At 43.7% G+C, this 13206-nt stretch overlaps 1 protein-coding gene across 1 annotated transcript in view; it reads right to left on the bottom strand.

Moving 5' to 3' along the window:
* Nucleotides 1-282: 282 nt before the first annotated feature.
* The window catches only part of LOC311110113 (tenascin-R-like), a 38983-nt gene continuing 26059 nt past the window's right edge, over nt 283-13206 (bottom strand). Inside the window, exons 11-15 of the mRNA XM_084188682.1 lie at nt 11890-11973; nt 11234-11800; nt 1412-1551; nt 1231-1340; nt 283-834 (exon numbers count right to left, since the gene is read on the bottom strand). Of these exons, the coding sequence (XP_084044808.1) occupies nt 702-834; nt 1231-1340; nt 1412-1551; nt 11234-11800; nt 11890-11973 (1034 nt within the window). The 3' untranslated portion in view covers nt 283-701. The remainder of the gene's footprint in view (nt 835-1230; nt 1341-1411; nt 1552-11233; nt 11801-11889; nt 11974-13206) is intronic.

The following is a 13206-nucleotide window of genomic DNA, read 5'->3' as shown; positions in this document are numbered from 1 at the left end:
CAGTTAGTTTAGTAACAAAATCATAGACACTGTTTTCATAACTGATGGTTATTTATGATCCAACCCTTCATTCTGGTGTTGTCACTGCAAAGAGGTTAAAAAATATGAGTTAAAATGGAAACAGTAACATTCACACTCTATACATAAGTGGCAGAGAAGTGTCTTGTCCTTCTAGATTCCATGTTAATATTAGATCAAGTATAAAACAGAGAGGTGTCTGGTCCTTCTAGATACCATGTTAGATAAAACAGAGTACAGAACAATAATGTACTAGAAAGGAAGTGTCTTTAATCTAGGTTAAATTATTTATTAAAATAGCAGGACATAGACATTGTTTATGTTCAGTATGATAAAAGCACAAGAAGCAAACATACAGTATATCTGAAACATATACAGTCATTTCAAATGTATTTAGTACTGTAAAACTTAACAGTAATTGATTGACAGCGGCTATTGAATGATATACCCCTATTATACAACTCATTGTTTGACATATTAATAAATGATTGTGTGTCAGCTTGTGTAGAGGACATGTGTCGGTCATGATTGGTTGCTCATGGTCACGTGATGAGGTAGCCCCGCCTGCAACTTCAAAATCAGTGTCTCGGCACAAAAGGGAATTTCCTCTAACTAAGAGGTTGTTAAGTAGATTAACATAAAGTAGATTAATCAGCAGTGCAGATAAATTACCTATGAGAAGCCTATTTCTCACAGATCCATTGTTTTGAAAATGAACACTTATAATCCCTCCATACTCCTTGGCCTGATGACAGGTAATAGATTGCCCCACAGTTCTCCACTCTACCACCATCAGGCTCTCCATGCCACCAATACCTGCAGTAGAAACAACAGAGTTAGACTGGCCACTCTCTCAGAACCTAGAGTATGAACAACACAGAGAGTCAGTCCTACTCCTTACACTGTGGTCAGTGTTATTACAGCAGTAGTCTATTACCTTGGGGTGGTCAGTGTTATTAGAGCAGTAGTCTCTTACCTTGGGGTGGTCAGTGTTATTAGAGCAGTAGTCTCTTACCTTGGGGTGGTCAGTGTTATTAGAGCAGTAGTCTCTTACCTTGGGGTGGTCAGTGTTATTATAGAGCAGTAGTCTCTTACCTTGGGGTGGTCAGTGTTATTAGAGCAGTAGTCTCTTACCTTGGGGTGGTCAGTGTTATTAGAGCAGTAGTCTCTTACCTTGGGGTGGTCAGTGTTATTAGAGCAGTAGTCTCTTACCTTGGGGTGGTCAGTGGTGTGCCGTCCACCCATTTCCAGGTCCCCTCAGTAACAGAGTCAGTCAGACCAATCCAGACAAAATTGACTGATTCAAACCCATTGATGAATGCCTGTTGTGGTGGCACAGAAAAAGCATTGTTAATAATACATGATAAATACAGTAGTTCTCTCTGTCTCTCACCTGTTCCTCTTCACTGTTAATGATCACCAGGTCTGCTCCTCTCTCCAGACAGTCCTGTCTACTCTCAGTCCAGGATTTCCTCTCAGTAGAGCGGTAGTAACAGCTGCAGCCAAACCTTCTCCATCCTTCAGGACAGGACCCTAGAAGTTTGACATTTTTACTATATTTGACACTCGAATGTTACAAAAAAGAATGTATGAAAAATAAAAAAAGAACATGACATAGAAAAGTAAAAATATTTAAATAAAATATTCTAATAAACTCTTCCAATGAGCTGATTGAGATGTCACCTTGCAGCTTTAGGTAATAATTCAAATGTTCTGGGGATTTCACAGAGCAATTGTTTGTGTGAATTGCCTGTTTGCCTATAGCTTTTACACTGAACAAAAATATAAACGCAACATGCAACAATTTCAAAGATTCTACTTAGTTACAGTTTATAAGGCAATCAGTCAATATTGCCCCACTCCACATCAATGGCTGTGCAAAGTTGCTGGATATTGGCGGGAACTGGAACACGCTGTTGCACACGTCGATCCAGAGCATCACAAACATGCTCAATGGGTGACATGTCTGGTGAGTATTCAGGCCTTGGAAGAACTGGGACATTTTCAGATTCCAGGAATTGTGTACAGATCCTTGCTACATGCAGATGAGCTTCCCTGAGACGATTTCTGACAGTTTGCGCTGAAATTATTTAGTTGTGCAAACCCACCGTTTCATCAGCTGTCTGGGTGGCAGGTGAAGAAGCCAGATGTGGAGGTCCTGAGCTGGCGTGGTTACACGTGGTCTGCGGTTGTGAGGCCGTTTGGACGTACTGCCAAATTCACTAAAACGACATTGGAGGTGGCTTATGGTAGAGAAATTAACATTGAATTATCTGTCAACAGCTCTGGTCGACATTCTTGCAGTCACCATGCCAACTGCATGCTCCCTCAAAACATGTGAAGAGTCGTCGTCGGGTGAGGTTGTGTCTCTCTCTGGCGGGAGGTAAGCTTGGCTTATATGGCTTATATACATAGTTTGGGCTTTGTCGAGTAAAGCTTAAACTATGTATTTAGATTGTAGTTAGGTATTGTAGGTAGTTATCGTGGGTTGTTGTATGTAATTATTGTAGGTTAGTATTGTATTCGGCTGAGCCCGGTGAAGCACGAATCTAGCTAACCCACTACCTGGACTAGCTAGCGGGTAGCTACTGGTAACTATTAGCAACTGTGGATAGTTGTTTCACGCCTGAGAGTACCTGTAATTACGCCAGCTAGCTGCCTACAATATTTACATACAATAATGCCTACAATTCAGCTGTTTTTCTAACCTCATTGTCTGAAGCGTTAACGTTAGGTAGTAAGTGGCTACTGTGCTTGAAATTTAGCTAGCTTGTTGCTACCTGGATAGCTACTAAACAATAGCTGGAATGACCTAGCGAACAGACGCGAACTGGCTGAGTCAATTCAGTGGCTAGCTTTGCACATGGATAGCTAACAGTAGCTGCTAGGGGTAAGTTATAACCTACATTTGTGTTTTGTTTTTACATACTGGTAGCCAGAATCGTTCAAGGGAATTCAGGACATGGGTGACTAGTTAACGTTAGCTTGGCTCTCTCTGTGTGTTCGTGCCGTGGGAGGAGGGGTTTCTTCTTTGTCTGAAAGCAATGGCTAGCTAGTATGCTAACTATTCTAGCTTTCTAGCTAACCCTCCAGTCCCTCGACTTCTTGGCGCTGACGGAAACATGGATTACCACTGCTACTCCTACTGCTCTCTCCTCGTCTGACCATGTGTTCTCGCAAACCCAGAGAGCATCTGGTCAGCGGGGTGGTGGCACAGGAATCCTCATCTCTCCCAAGTGGACATTCTCTTTTTCCCCTGACCCATCTGTCTATCTCCTCATTTGAATTCCATGCTGTCACAGTCACTAGCCCATTCAAGCTTAACATCCTTGTCATTCATCACCCTCCAGGTTCCCTTGGAGAGTTCATCAATGAGCTTGACGCCTTGATAAGTTCCTTTCCTGAGGAAGGCTCACCCCTCACAGTTCTGGGTGACTTCAACCTCCCTACGTCTACCTTTGACTCATTTCTCTCTGCCTCCTTTCCACTCCTCTCCTCTTTTGACCTCACCCTCTCACCGTCCTCCCCTACTCACAAGGCAGGCAATACGCTTGACCTCATCTTTACTAGATGCTGTTCTTCTACTAATCTCACTGCAACTCCCCTCCATGTCTCCGACCACTACTTTGTATCCTTTTCTCTCTCGCTCTCCTCCAACACTACTCACTCTGCCCCTACTCAGATGGTAATGCGCCGTCGCAACCTTCGCTCTCTCTCCCGCTACTCTCTCCTCTTCCATCCTATCATCTCTTCCCTCTGCTCAATCCTTCTCCCTCCAATCTCCTGATTCTGCCTCCTCAACCCTCCTCTCCTCCCTTTCTGCATCCTTTGACTCTCTATGTCCCCTATCCTCCCGGCCGGCTCGGTCCTCCCCTCCTGCTCTGTAGCTTGATGACTCATTGCAAGCTCACAGAACAGGGCTCCGGGCAGCCGAGCGGAAATGGAGGAAAACTAGACTCACTGCGGACCTGGCATCTTTTCACCCCCTCCTCTCTACATTTTCTTCATCTGTTTCTGCTGCTAAAACCACTTTCTACCACTAAATTCCAAGCATCTGCCTCTAACCCTAGAAAGCTCTTTACCACCTTCTCCTCCCTGCTGAATCCTCCTCCCCCTCACTCTCTGTGGATGACTTCGTCAACCATTTTGAAAAGAAGGTTGACGACATCCGATCCTCGTTTGTTAAGTCAAATGACACTGCTGGTCCTGCTCACACTGCCCTACCCTATGCTTTGACTTCTTTCTCCCCTCTCTCTCCAGATAAAATCTTGCGACTTGTGAAGGCTGGCCGCCCAACAACCTGCCCACTTGACCCTATCCCCTCCTCTCTTCTCCAGACCATCTCCGGTGACCTTCTCCCTTACCTCACCTTGCTCATCAACTCATCCTTGACCACTGGCTATGTCCCTTCCGTCTTCAAGAGAGCGAGAGTGCAAAGAGCCTTGGCGTGACCCTGGACAACACCCTGTCGTTCTCCGCTAACATCAAGGCGGTGACCCGATCCTGTAGGTTCATGCTCTACAACATTCGGAGAGTACGACCCTGCCTTACACAGGAAGCAGCACAGGTCCTAATCCTGGCACTTGTCATCTCCCGTCTGGATTACTGCAACTCGCTGTTGGCTGGGCTCCCTGCCTGTGCCATTAAACCCCTACAACTCATCCAGAATGCCGCAGCCCGTCTGGTGTTCAACCTTCCCAAGTTCTCTCACGTCACCCCGCTCCTCCACACACTCCACTGGCTTCCAGTTGAAGCTCGCATCTGCTACAAGACCATTGTGCTTGCCTACGGAGCTGTGAGGGGAACGGCACCTCTGTACCTTCAGGCTCTGATCAGTCCCTACATCCAAACGAGGGCATTGCGTTCATCCACCTCTGGCCTGCTGGCCCCCCTACCTCTGCGGAAGCACAGTTCCCGCTCAGCCCAGTCAAAACTGTTCGCTGCTCTGGCACCCCAATGGTGTAACAAGATCCCTCACGACGCCAGGACAGCGGAGTCACTCACCACCTTCCGGAGACACTTGAAACCCCACCTCTTTAAGGAATACATGGGATTGGATGAAGTAATCCTTCTAACCCCCCTTACACCACCCCCCACATAAAAAAATTAATATATATATATTGTAAAGTGGTTATCCCACTGGCTATAAGGTGAATGCACCAATTTGTAAGTCGCTCTGGATAAGAGCGTCTGCTAAATGACGTAAATGTAATGTGACATTCATGGCATTGTGTAGTGGACAAAACTGCACATTATAGTGGCCTTTCATTGTCCCCAACACAAGGTGCACCTGTGTAATTATCATGCTGTTTAATCAGCATCTTGATATGCCACACCTGTCAGGTGGATGGATTATCTTGGCAAAAGAGAAATGTTCACTAACAGTGATGTAAACAAATGTGTACATACAGAACATTTCTGGGATCTTTTATTTCAGCTCATGAAACATGGGACCAACACTTTACATGTTGCGTTTATATATTTTTTTCTTCAGTGTATGTGTGACATTTTCACATTAAATGTAACTTTTGCAACTACTATTTAATCACACATTCAATAAGTGAGTAGCTTTGCACGAGCCTTGGCTTGAGAGAGTCCGGAACAGCTCATAGGATCTAGGCTCCTGCTCCTGTTTCTGTAGCGTGACCATAGTCACCAAGAAAACAATTGGTAACACACTACGCCGTGAAGGACTGAAATCCTGCAGCGCCCGCAAGGTCCCCCTGCTCAAGAAAGCACATATACAGGCCCGTCTGAAGTTTGCCAATGAACATCTGAATGATTCAGAGGAGAACTGGGTGAAAGTGTTGTGGTCAGATGAGACCAAAATGGAGCTCTTTGGCATCAACTCAACTCGCTGTGTTTGGAGGAGGAGGAATGCTGCCTATGACCCCAAGAACACCATCTCCACCGTCAAACATGGAGGTGGAAACATTATGCTTTGGGGGTGTTTTTCTGCTAAGGGGACAGGACAACTTCACCGCATCAAAGGGACGATGGACTGGGTCATGTACCGTCAAATCTTGGGTGAGAACCTCCTTCCCTCAGCCAGGGCATTGAAAATGGGTCGTGGATGGGTATTCCAGCATGACAATGACCCAAAACACACGGCCAAGGCAACAAAGGAGTGGCTCAAGAAGAAGCACATTAAGGTCCTGGAGTGGCCTAGCCAGTCTCCAGACCTTAATCCCATAGAATATCTGTGGAGGGAGCTGAAGGTTCGAGTTGCCAAACGTCAGCCTCGAAACCTTAATGACTTGGAGAAGATCTGCAAAGAGGAGTGGGACAAAATCCCTCCGGAGATGTGTGCAAACCTGGTGGCCAACTACAAGAAAGCGTCTGACCTCTGTGATTGCCAACAAGGGTTTTGCCACCAAGTACTAAGTCATGTTTTGCAGAGGGATCAAATACTTATTTCCCTAATTAAAATGCAAATCAATTTATAACATTTTTGACATGCGTTTTTCTGGATTTTGTTGTTATTCTGTCTCTCACTGTTCAAATAAACCTACCATTAAACTTATAGACTGATTTACATTTACGTCATTTAGCAGACGCTCTTATCCAGAGACTGATCATGTCTTTGTCAGTGGGCAAACACACAAAATCAGCAGGGGATCAAATACTTGTTTTCCTCACTGTAACAGAAACTCAGATTTGTTGTGTGCAAAAATATGTGAACCCCTTCAGTCAATAGCTTGTGGCACCTCCTTTAGCAGCGATAACTTGGACTAAACGTCTCCTATAGCCAGTAATTAGTCTCTGACATCTCATTTGAGGGATTTTTGCGCACTCCTCCTTACTCAGCATCTCGATTGGATTTACATTTTAGTCATTTAGGTCAGGACTTTGACTTGGCCAATCCAAAACACAAATATTATTTCTCTTGAGCCATTGTTTGGTAGATTTGCTTTTATGCTTTGGGTCGTTGTCTTGTTGGAAGATCCATTTTCGGCCCAGCTTTAGATCCTTGACTGATGGCCTGACCTTCTGTTCAAGAATCTCCTGGTATACCTCAGAATTCATGGATCCCTTAATGATGTGGAGTTGTCCAGGTCCAGAGGAGGAAAAGCAGCCCCATATCATGACATTCCCACCACCATGCTTGACCGTTGGGTTAAGGTTATTTTAGTGGTAGGAGGTGTTGGGTTTTCACCAAACATCGCGGGGTGTTGATTGTGACCAAAAAGGTCAATTCTGGACTTGTCGGTCCAGAGAATGGACTTCCAGAAACCTTCAGGTTTGTCCAAGTGGTCCATGGCAAAGTTAAGATGGGCAGTTTGGTTCTTTGTTGACAGCAGAGGCTTCTTCCTAGCAACCCTCCCATGAATGGCATTTCGATTCAGTAATCTTATTGTTGAAGCATGCACAGTTATCTGAGAAGCAGCAAGGGAGGTATGCAAATCTCTAAGATGTTTGGGTTGGCTTTTACCCGATTTATGATTGTTCTTGTGGACCTTGGGGATAAGTCCATCCACTCCTAGGCCGAGTTGCTGTCATGTTAAATGCTCTCCATTTGTAAATGATTTGCCTCAGTGGACTGATGGAGCTCAAATCTTTTTGAGATGATTTTATAGCCTTCCCCAGACTAATGTGCTCTCACTACCCTCGTCCTGATGTCCTCAGATCTCCTTTCCTCTCGGCATGGAGTGCTTTACATTCACCTGGATGAGTAACACCAAACTGACCAGGTTTCTATTTATCAGAAACCCGCCCAAACTCTTTCCTAATGATCTCTCCTTTGATTGGTTCATTTGGTTGCTAATTATTTACCCACCTGATTCTACTTACCTACTTGATTTAATCAATGCAACTTGGGGTTCACTTATTTTTGCACCTGCACTAATTCCTTTTAAATTGTGTTTTTCTACTACAGGCATGATTTCCTCTACACCAACATATGGTATTGGTAAATATAAACCTGTTATGTCAGATAAAAAAAGACTGGTTCTGATTAAATGAAGATTTCATGGTAAAAACAGAAAAATCTGTAATTGCACAAGGGGTTCACATACTTTCAAGCAGCACTGTATGTCTTGTGTCTGTGTAGTTGTGCATATACCTTCGCACTTTCTCCACATTTTGTTACGTTACAGCCTTATTCTAAAATGTGTTAAATTGTTTTTTTTTACCTCATCAATCTACACACAATACCCCATAAATGACAAAAGGGAAGGAAAAAAAATTGTAGACATTTTTGCTAATTTATTTAAAATAAAAAACAGAAATATCATATTTACATAAGTATTCACACCCTTTACTCAGTATTTTGTTGAAGCACCTTTGGCAGTGATTACAGCCTCGAGTCTTCTTGGGTATGATGCTACAAGCTTGGCACACCTGTATTTGGGTAGTTTCTCCCATTCTTCTCTGCAGATCCTCTCAAGCTCTGTCAAGTTGGATGGGGAGCGTCGCTGCACATCTATTTTCAGGTCTCTCCAGAGAGGTTCGATCGGGTTCAAGTCCGGGCTCTGGCTGGGCCACTCAAGGACATTCAGAGACTTGTCCCGAAGCCACTCCTGCATTGTCTTGGCTGTGTGCCTAGGGTCGTCGTCCTGTTGGAAGGTGAACCTCGCCCCAGTCTGAGGTTGTGAGCACTCTGGAGCAGGTTTTCATCAAGGATATAAGCACTTTACTCCGTTCATCTTTGCCTTAATCCAGACTAGTCTCCCAGTCCCTGCCGCTGAAAAACTACCCCACAGCATGATGCTGCCACCACCATGCTTCACCGTAGGGATGGTGCCAGGTTTCCTCCAGATGTGACACTTGGCATTCAGGCCAAAGAGCTCAATCTTGGTTTCATCAGACCAGGTAATCTTGTCTTCATGTGCCTTTTACTGAGGAATGGCTTCCGTCTACTATAAAGGCCTGATTGGTGGAGTGCCTCAGAGATGGTTGTCCTTCTGGAAGGTTCTCCCATCTCCACAGAGGACCTATAGAGCTCTGTCAGAGTGACCATCAGGTTCTTGGTCACTTCCCTGACCAAGGCCCTTCTCTCCCGATTGCTCAGTTTGGCCGGGTGGCCAGATCTAGGAAGAGTCTTGGTGGTTCCAAACATCTTCCATTTAAGAATGATGGAGGCCACTGTGTTCTTGGGGACCTTCAATGCTGCAGAATTTTTTTGATACCCTTCCCCAGATCTGTGCATCGACACAATCCTGTCTCGGAGCTCTGCAGACAATTTCTTCGACCACATGGCTTGGTTTTTGATCTGACATGTACTGTCAACTGTGGGACCTTATATAGACAGGTGTGTGCCTTTCCAAATCATGTCCAATGAGTATAATTTACCACAGGTGGACTCCAACCAAGTTGTGGAAACATTTCAAGGATACATTTCGAGTCTCATAGCAAAGGGGCTGAATTCTTATGTAAATATGGTATTTCTGTTTTTTAATTTTTTATAAATTGGCAAAAAAATTCTAAAAACCTGTTTTCGCTTTGTCAAGGGGTATTGTGTGTAGATTGCTGAGGATGTTTTCTTTATTTAATCAATTTTAGAATAAGGCTGTAACGTAACAAAATGTGGAAAAAGGGGTCTGAATACTTTCCGAAGGCAATGTACAGTTGAAGTCGGAAGTTTACATACACTTAGGTTGGAGTCATTAAAACTCGTTCTTCAACCACTCCACAAATTTCCTGTTAACTAACTATAGTTTTGGCAAATCGGTTACTTTGTGCATGATACAAGTAATTTTTTCAACAATTGTTTATAGACAGATTATTTCACTTACAATTCACAGTATCACAATTCCAGTGGGTCAGAAGTTTACATACACTAAGTTGACTGTGCCTTTAAACAGCTTGGAAAATTCCAGAAAATGATGTCATGGCTTTATAAGCTTCTGATAGGCTAATTGACATCATTTGAGTCAATTGGAGGTGTACCTGTGGATGTATTGCAAGGCCTACCTTCAAACTCAGTGCCTCTTTGCTTGACATCATGGAAAAATCAAAAGAAATCAGCCAAGACCTCAGACATTTTTTTGTAGACCTCCACAAGTCTGGTTCATCCTTGGGAGCAATTTCCAAATGCCTGAAGGTACCATGTTCATCTGTACAAACAATAGTACGCAAGTATAAATACCATGGGACCACGCAGCCGTCATACCGCTCAGGAAGGAGACGCGTTCTGTCTCCTAGAGATTAACGTACTTTGATGCGAAAAGTGCAAATCAATCCCAGAACAACAGCAAAGGACCTTGTGAAGATGCTGGAGGAAACAGGTACAAAAGTATATATATCCACAGTAAAATGAGTCCTATATCGACATAACTTGAAAGGCCGCTCAGCAAGGAAGAAGCCACTGCTCGAAAACCGCCATAAAAAAGCCAGACAACGGTTTGCAACTGCACATGGGGACAAAGATCGTACTTTTTGGAGAAATGTCCTCTGGTCTGATGAAACAAAAATAGAACTGTTTGGCAATAATGACCATCGTTATTTTTGCAGGAAAAGGGGGTCGCTTGCAAGTCGAAGAACACCATCCTAACCGTGAAGCACAGGAGTGGCAGCATCATGCTGTGGCGGTGCTTTGCTGCAGGAGGGACTGGTGCACATCACAAAATAGATGGCATCATGAGGAAGGAACATTATGTGGATATAGCAGCATCTCAAGACATCAGTCAGGAAGTTAAAGCTTGGTCGCAAATGGGTCTTCCAAATGGACAATAACACCAAGCATACTTCCAAAGTTGTGGCAAAATGGCTTAAGGACAACAAAGTCAAGGTATTGGAGTGGCCATCACAAAACCCTGACCTCAATCCTATAGAAAATCTGAGGGCAGAACTGAAAAAGCGTGTGCGAGCAAGGAGGCCTACAAACCTGACTCAGTTACACCAGCTCTGTCAGGAGGAATGGGCAAAAATTCAGCCAACTTATTGTGGGAAGCTTGTGGAAGGCTACCCGAAACGTTTGACCCAAGTTATACAATTTAAAGGCAATGCTACCAAATACTAATTGAGTGTATGTAAACTTCTGACCCACTGGGAATGTGATGAAAGAAATAAAAGCTGAAATAAATCACTCTACTATTATTATTTCTTAAAATAAAATGGTGATCCTAACTGACCTAAGACAGGGAATTTTTACTAGGATTAAATGTCAGGAATCGTGAAAAACTGAGTTTAAATGTATTTGTCTAAGGTGTATGTAAACTTCCGACTTCAACTGTATGTGTTTATTTCTCTGTATTTAAAACAGGGCTGTCCTTACCTTTGATATTCCAGTTCAGCCTTTCTATCTCCTTCTGTAGCTGGTCACGCTCCATAGTTCTAGTGTTCAGACTATTTTGTAGCTGGTCTCTCTCTGTGGTCCTGGTATTTAGACTATTCTGTAGCTGGTCTCTCTCTGTGGTCCTGGTATTTAGACTATTCTGTAGCTGGTCTCGCTCCATAGTTCTAGTGTTCAGACTATTCTGTAGCTGGTCTCTCTCTGTGGTCCTGGTATTTAGACTATTCTGTAGCTGGTCTCTCTCTGTGGTCCTGGTATTTAGACTATTCTGTAGCTGGTCTCGCTCCATAGTTCTAGTGTTCAGACTATTCTGTAGCTGGTCTCTCTCTGTGGTCCTGGTATTTAGACTATTCTGTAGCTGGTCTCTCTCGGTGGTCCTGGTATTTAGACTATTCTGTAGCTGGTCTCTCTCTGTGGTCCTGGTATTTAGAATATTCTGTAGCTGGTCTCTCTCTGTGGTCCTGGTATTTAGAATATTCTGTAGCTCGTCTCTCTCTGTGGTCCTGGTATTTAGAATATTCTGTAGCTGGTCTCGCTCTACAGTGGCATCTGTAAAAGGGAAAAGTCAATCAAAATGTGTAACTGTCACAACATTGACTCCAAATGTTTTAGTAAAAAAAATATATTAAAAAACTTACAGGAATCCCACAGGCCTATGATCACAGCCAGTAGAACACACACTGCAGCAACTCTGGAGGGTCTCTCCCACCACTGAACATGTACTGAATAACAAATTATTAAAGTAAAATCTTTGGTAATGTGTTAATGTGTTTTACTTCTATCATCAGTGCTTTATTTGAGCTGGATCCTGCGGGAACAGGATCCGGCACCTCTCCATTTTGGACTGATGCGTTACAGAACCTATTTGGCCGGATCCGCTACCTTTCGTAGGATGAAAAATGATTGTTCATGTTTGCAATGTAAAAATTATGATTAAAGCGCTCAAAGTATCCTAGTTAATTCTCCTGCCCCCTAAAAAAAATGCAATGTGAAAATGTTGATTTTCAGCCCGCGCCTGATATTCTGAAAATACTCAACTCTTAACTACTATATCACACATTGTTATTTCTAAATGGTTCACCTGATATGGATGAAAATACCATCAAATTAAAGCTGACGGTCTGCACTTTAACCTCAGTCATGATTTCAAATCCAAACTTTTGGAGTATAGAGCCATAAGAAGAAATGCTGCACTGTCGAGGACACTAGGTAGGGGTAAGGTAGAGGCAGGTAGTCTCAATATTAACGGAGGACACTGTAGATAGGGGTAAGGTAGAGGCAGGTAGTCTCAATATTAACGGAGGACACTGTAGATAGGGGTAAGGTAGAGGCAGGTAGTCTCAATATTAACGGAGGACACTAGGTAGGGGTAAGGTAGAGGCAGGTAGTCTCATTATTAACGGAGGTCACTGTAGGTAGGTGTAAGGTAGAGGCAGGTAGACTCAATATTAACGGAGGACACTGTAGATAGGGGTAAGGTAGAGGCAGGTAGCCTCAATATTAACAGGGAGGACACTGTAGGTAGGGGTAAGGTAGAGGCAGGTAGTCTCAATATTAATGGAGGACACTGTAGATAGGGGTAAGGTAGAGGCAGGTAGCCTCAATATTAACGGAGGTCACTGTAGGTAGGGTTAAGGTAGAGGCAGGGAGCCTTGAGGTTACAGTGTTGGGCCTATAACCGAAAGGTTGCTGGTTCGAATGCCGGAGCAGACAAGGTGAAAAATATGTTGCTGTGCCCTTGAGCAAGGCAAATAATCCTAATTGCTCCAGGGACGCTGTGCATTGGAGCAATTGTGATCATTGTCAAGAAGTCACACCCATTCGCGTTCAGAGTGAGAAAGTAAAGGCTATAGAGAAATAATTACGCTCAAATGATGTGGATTTCTATCATCTTTAACAGGAGGAAAAGTAGAATATTAGTCAAAGTAGAAAATATAATGTACCTTTACATCCCA

The sequence above is a fragment of the Coregonus lavaretus genome (assembly GCF_964263955.1).
Source record: "Coregonus lavaretus genome assembly, contig: SUPER_35_unloc_2, whole genome shotgun sequence".
In the NCBI taxonomy this organism is placed as follows: Eukaryota; Metazoa; Chordata; class Actinopteri; order Salmoniformes; family Salmonidae; genus Coregonus; species Coregonus lavaretus.
This window is presented reverse-complemented; position numbering and strand designations above follow the sequence as displayed.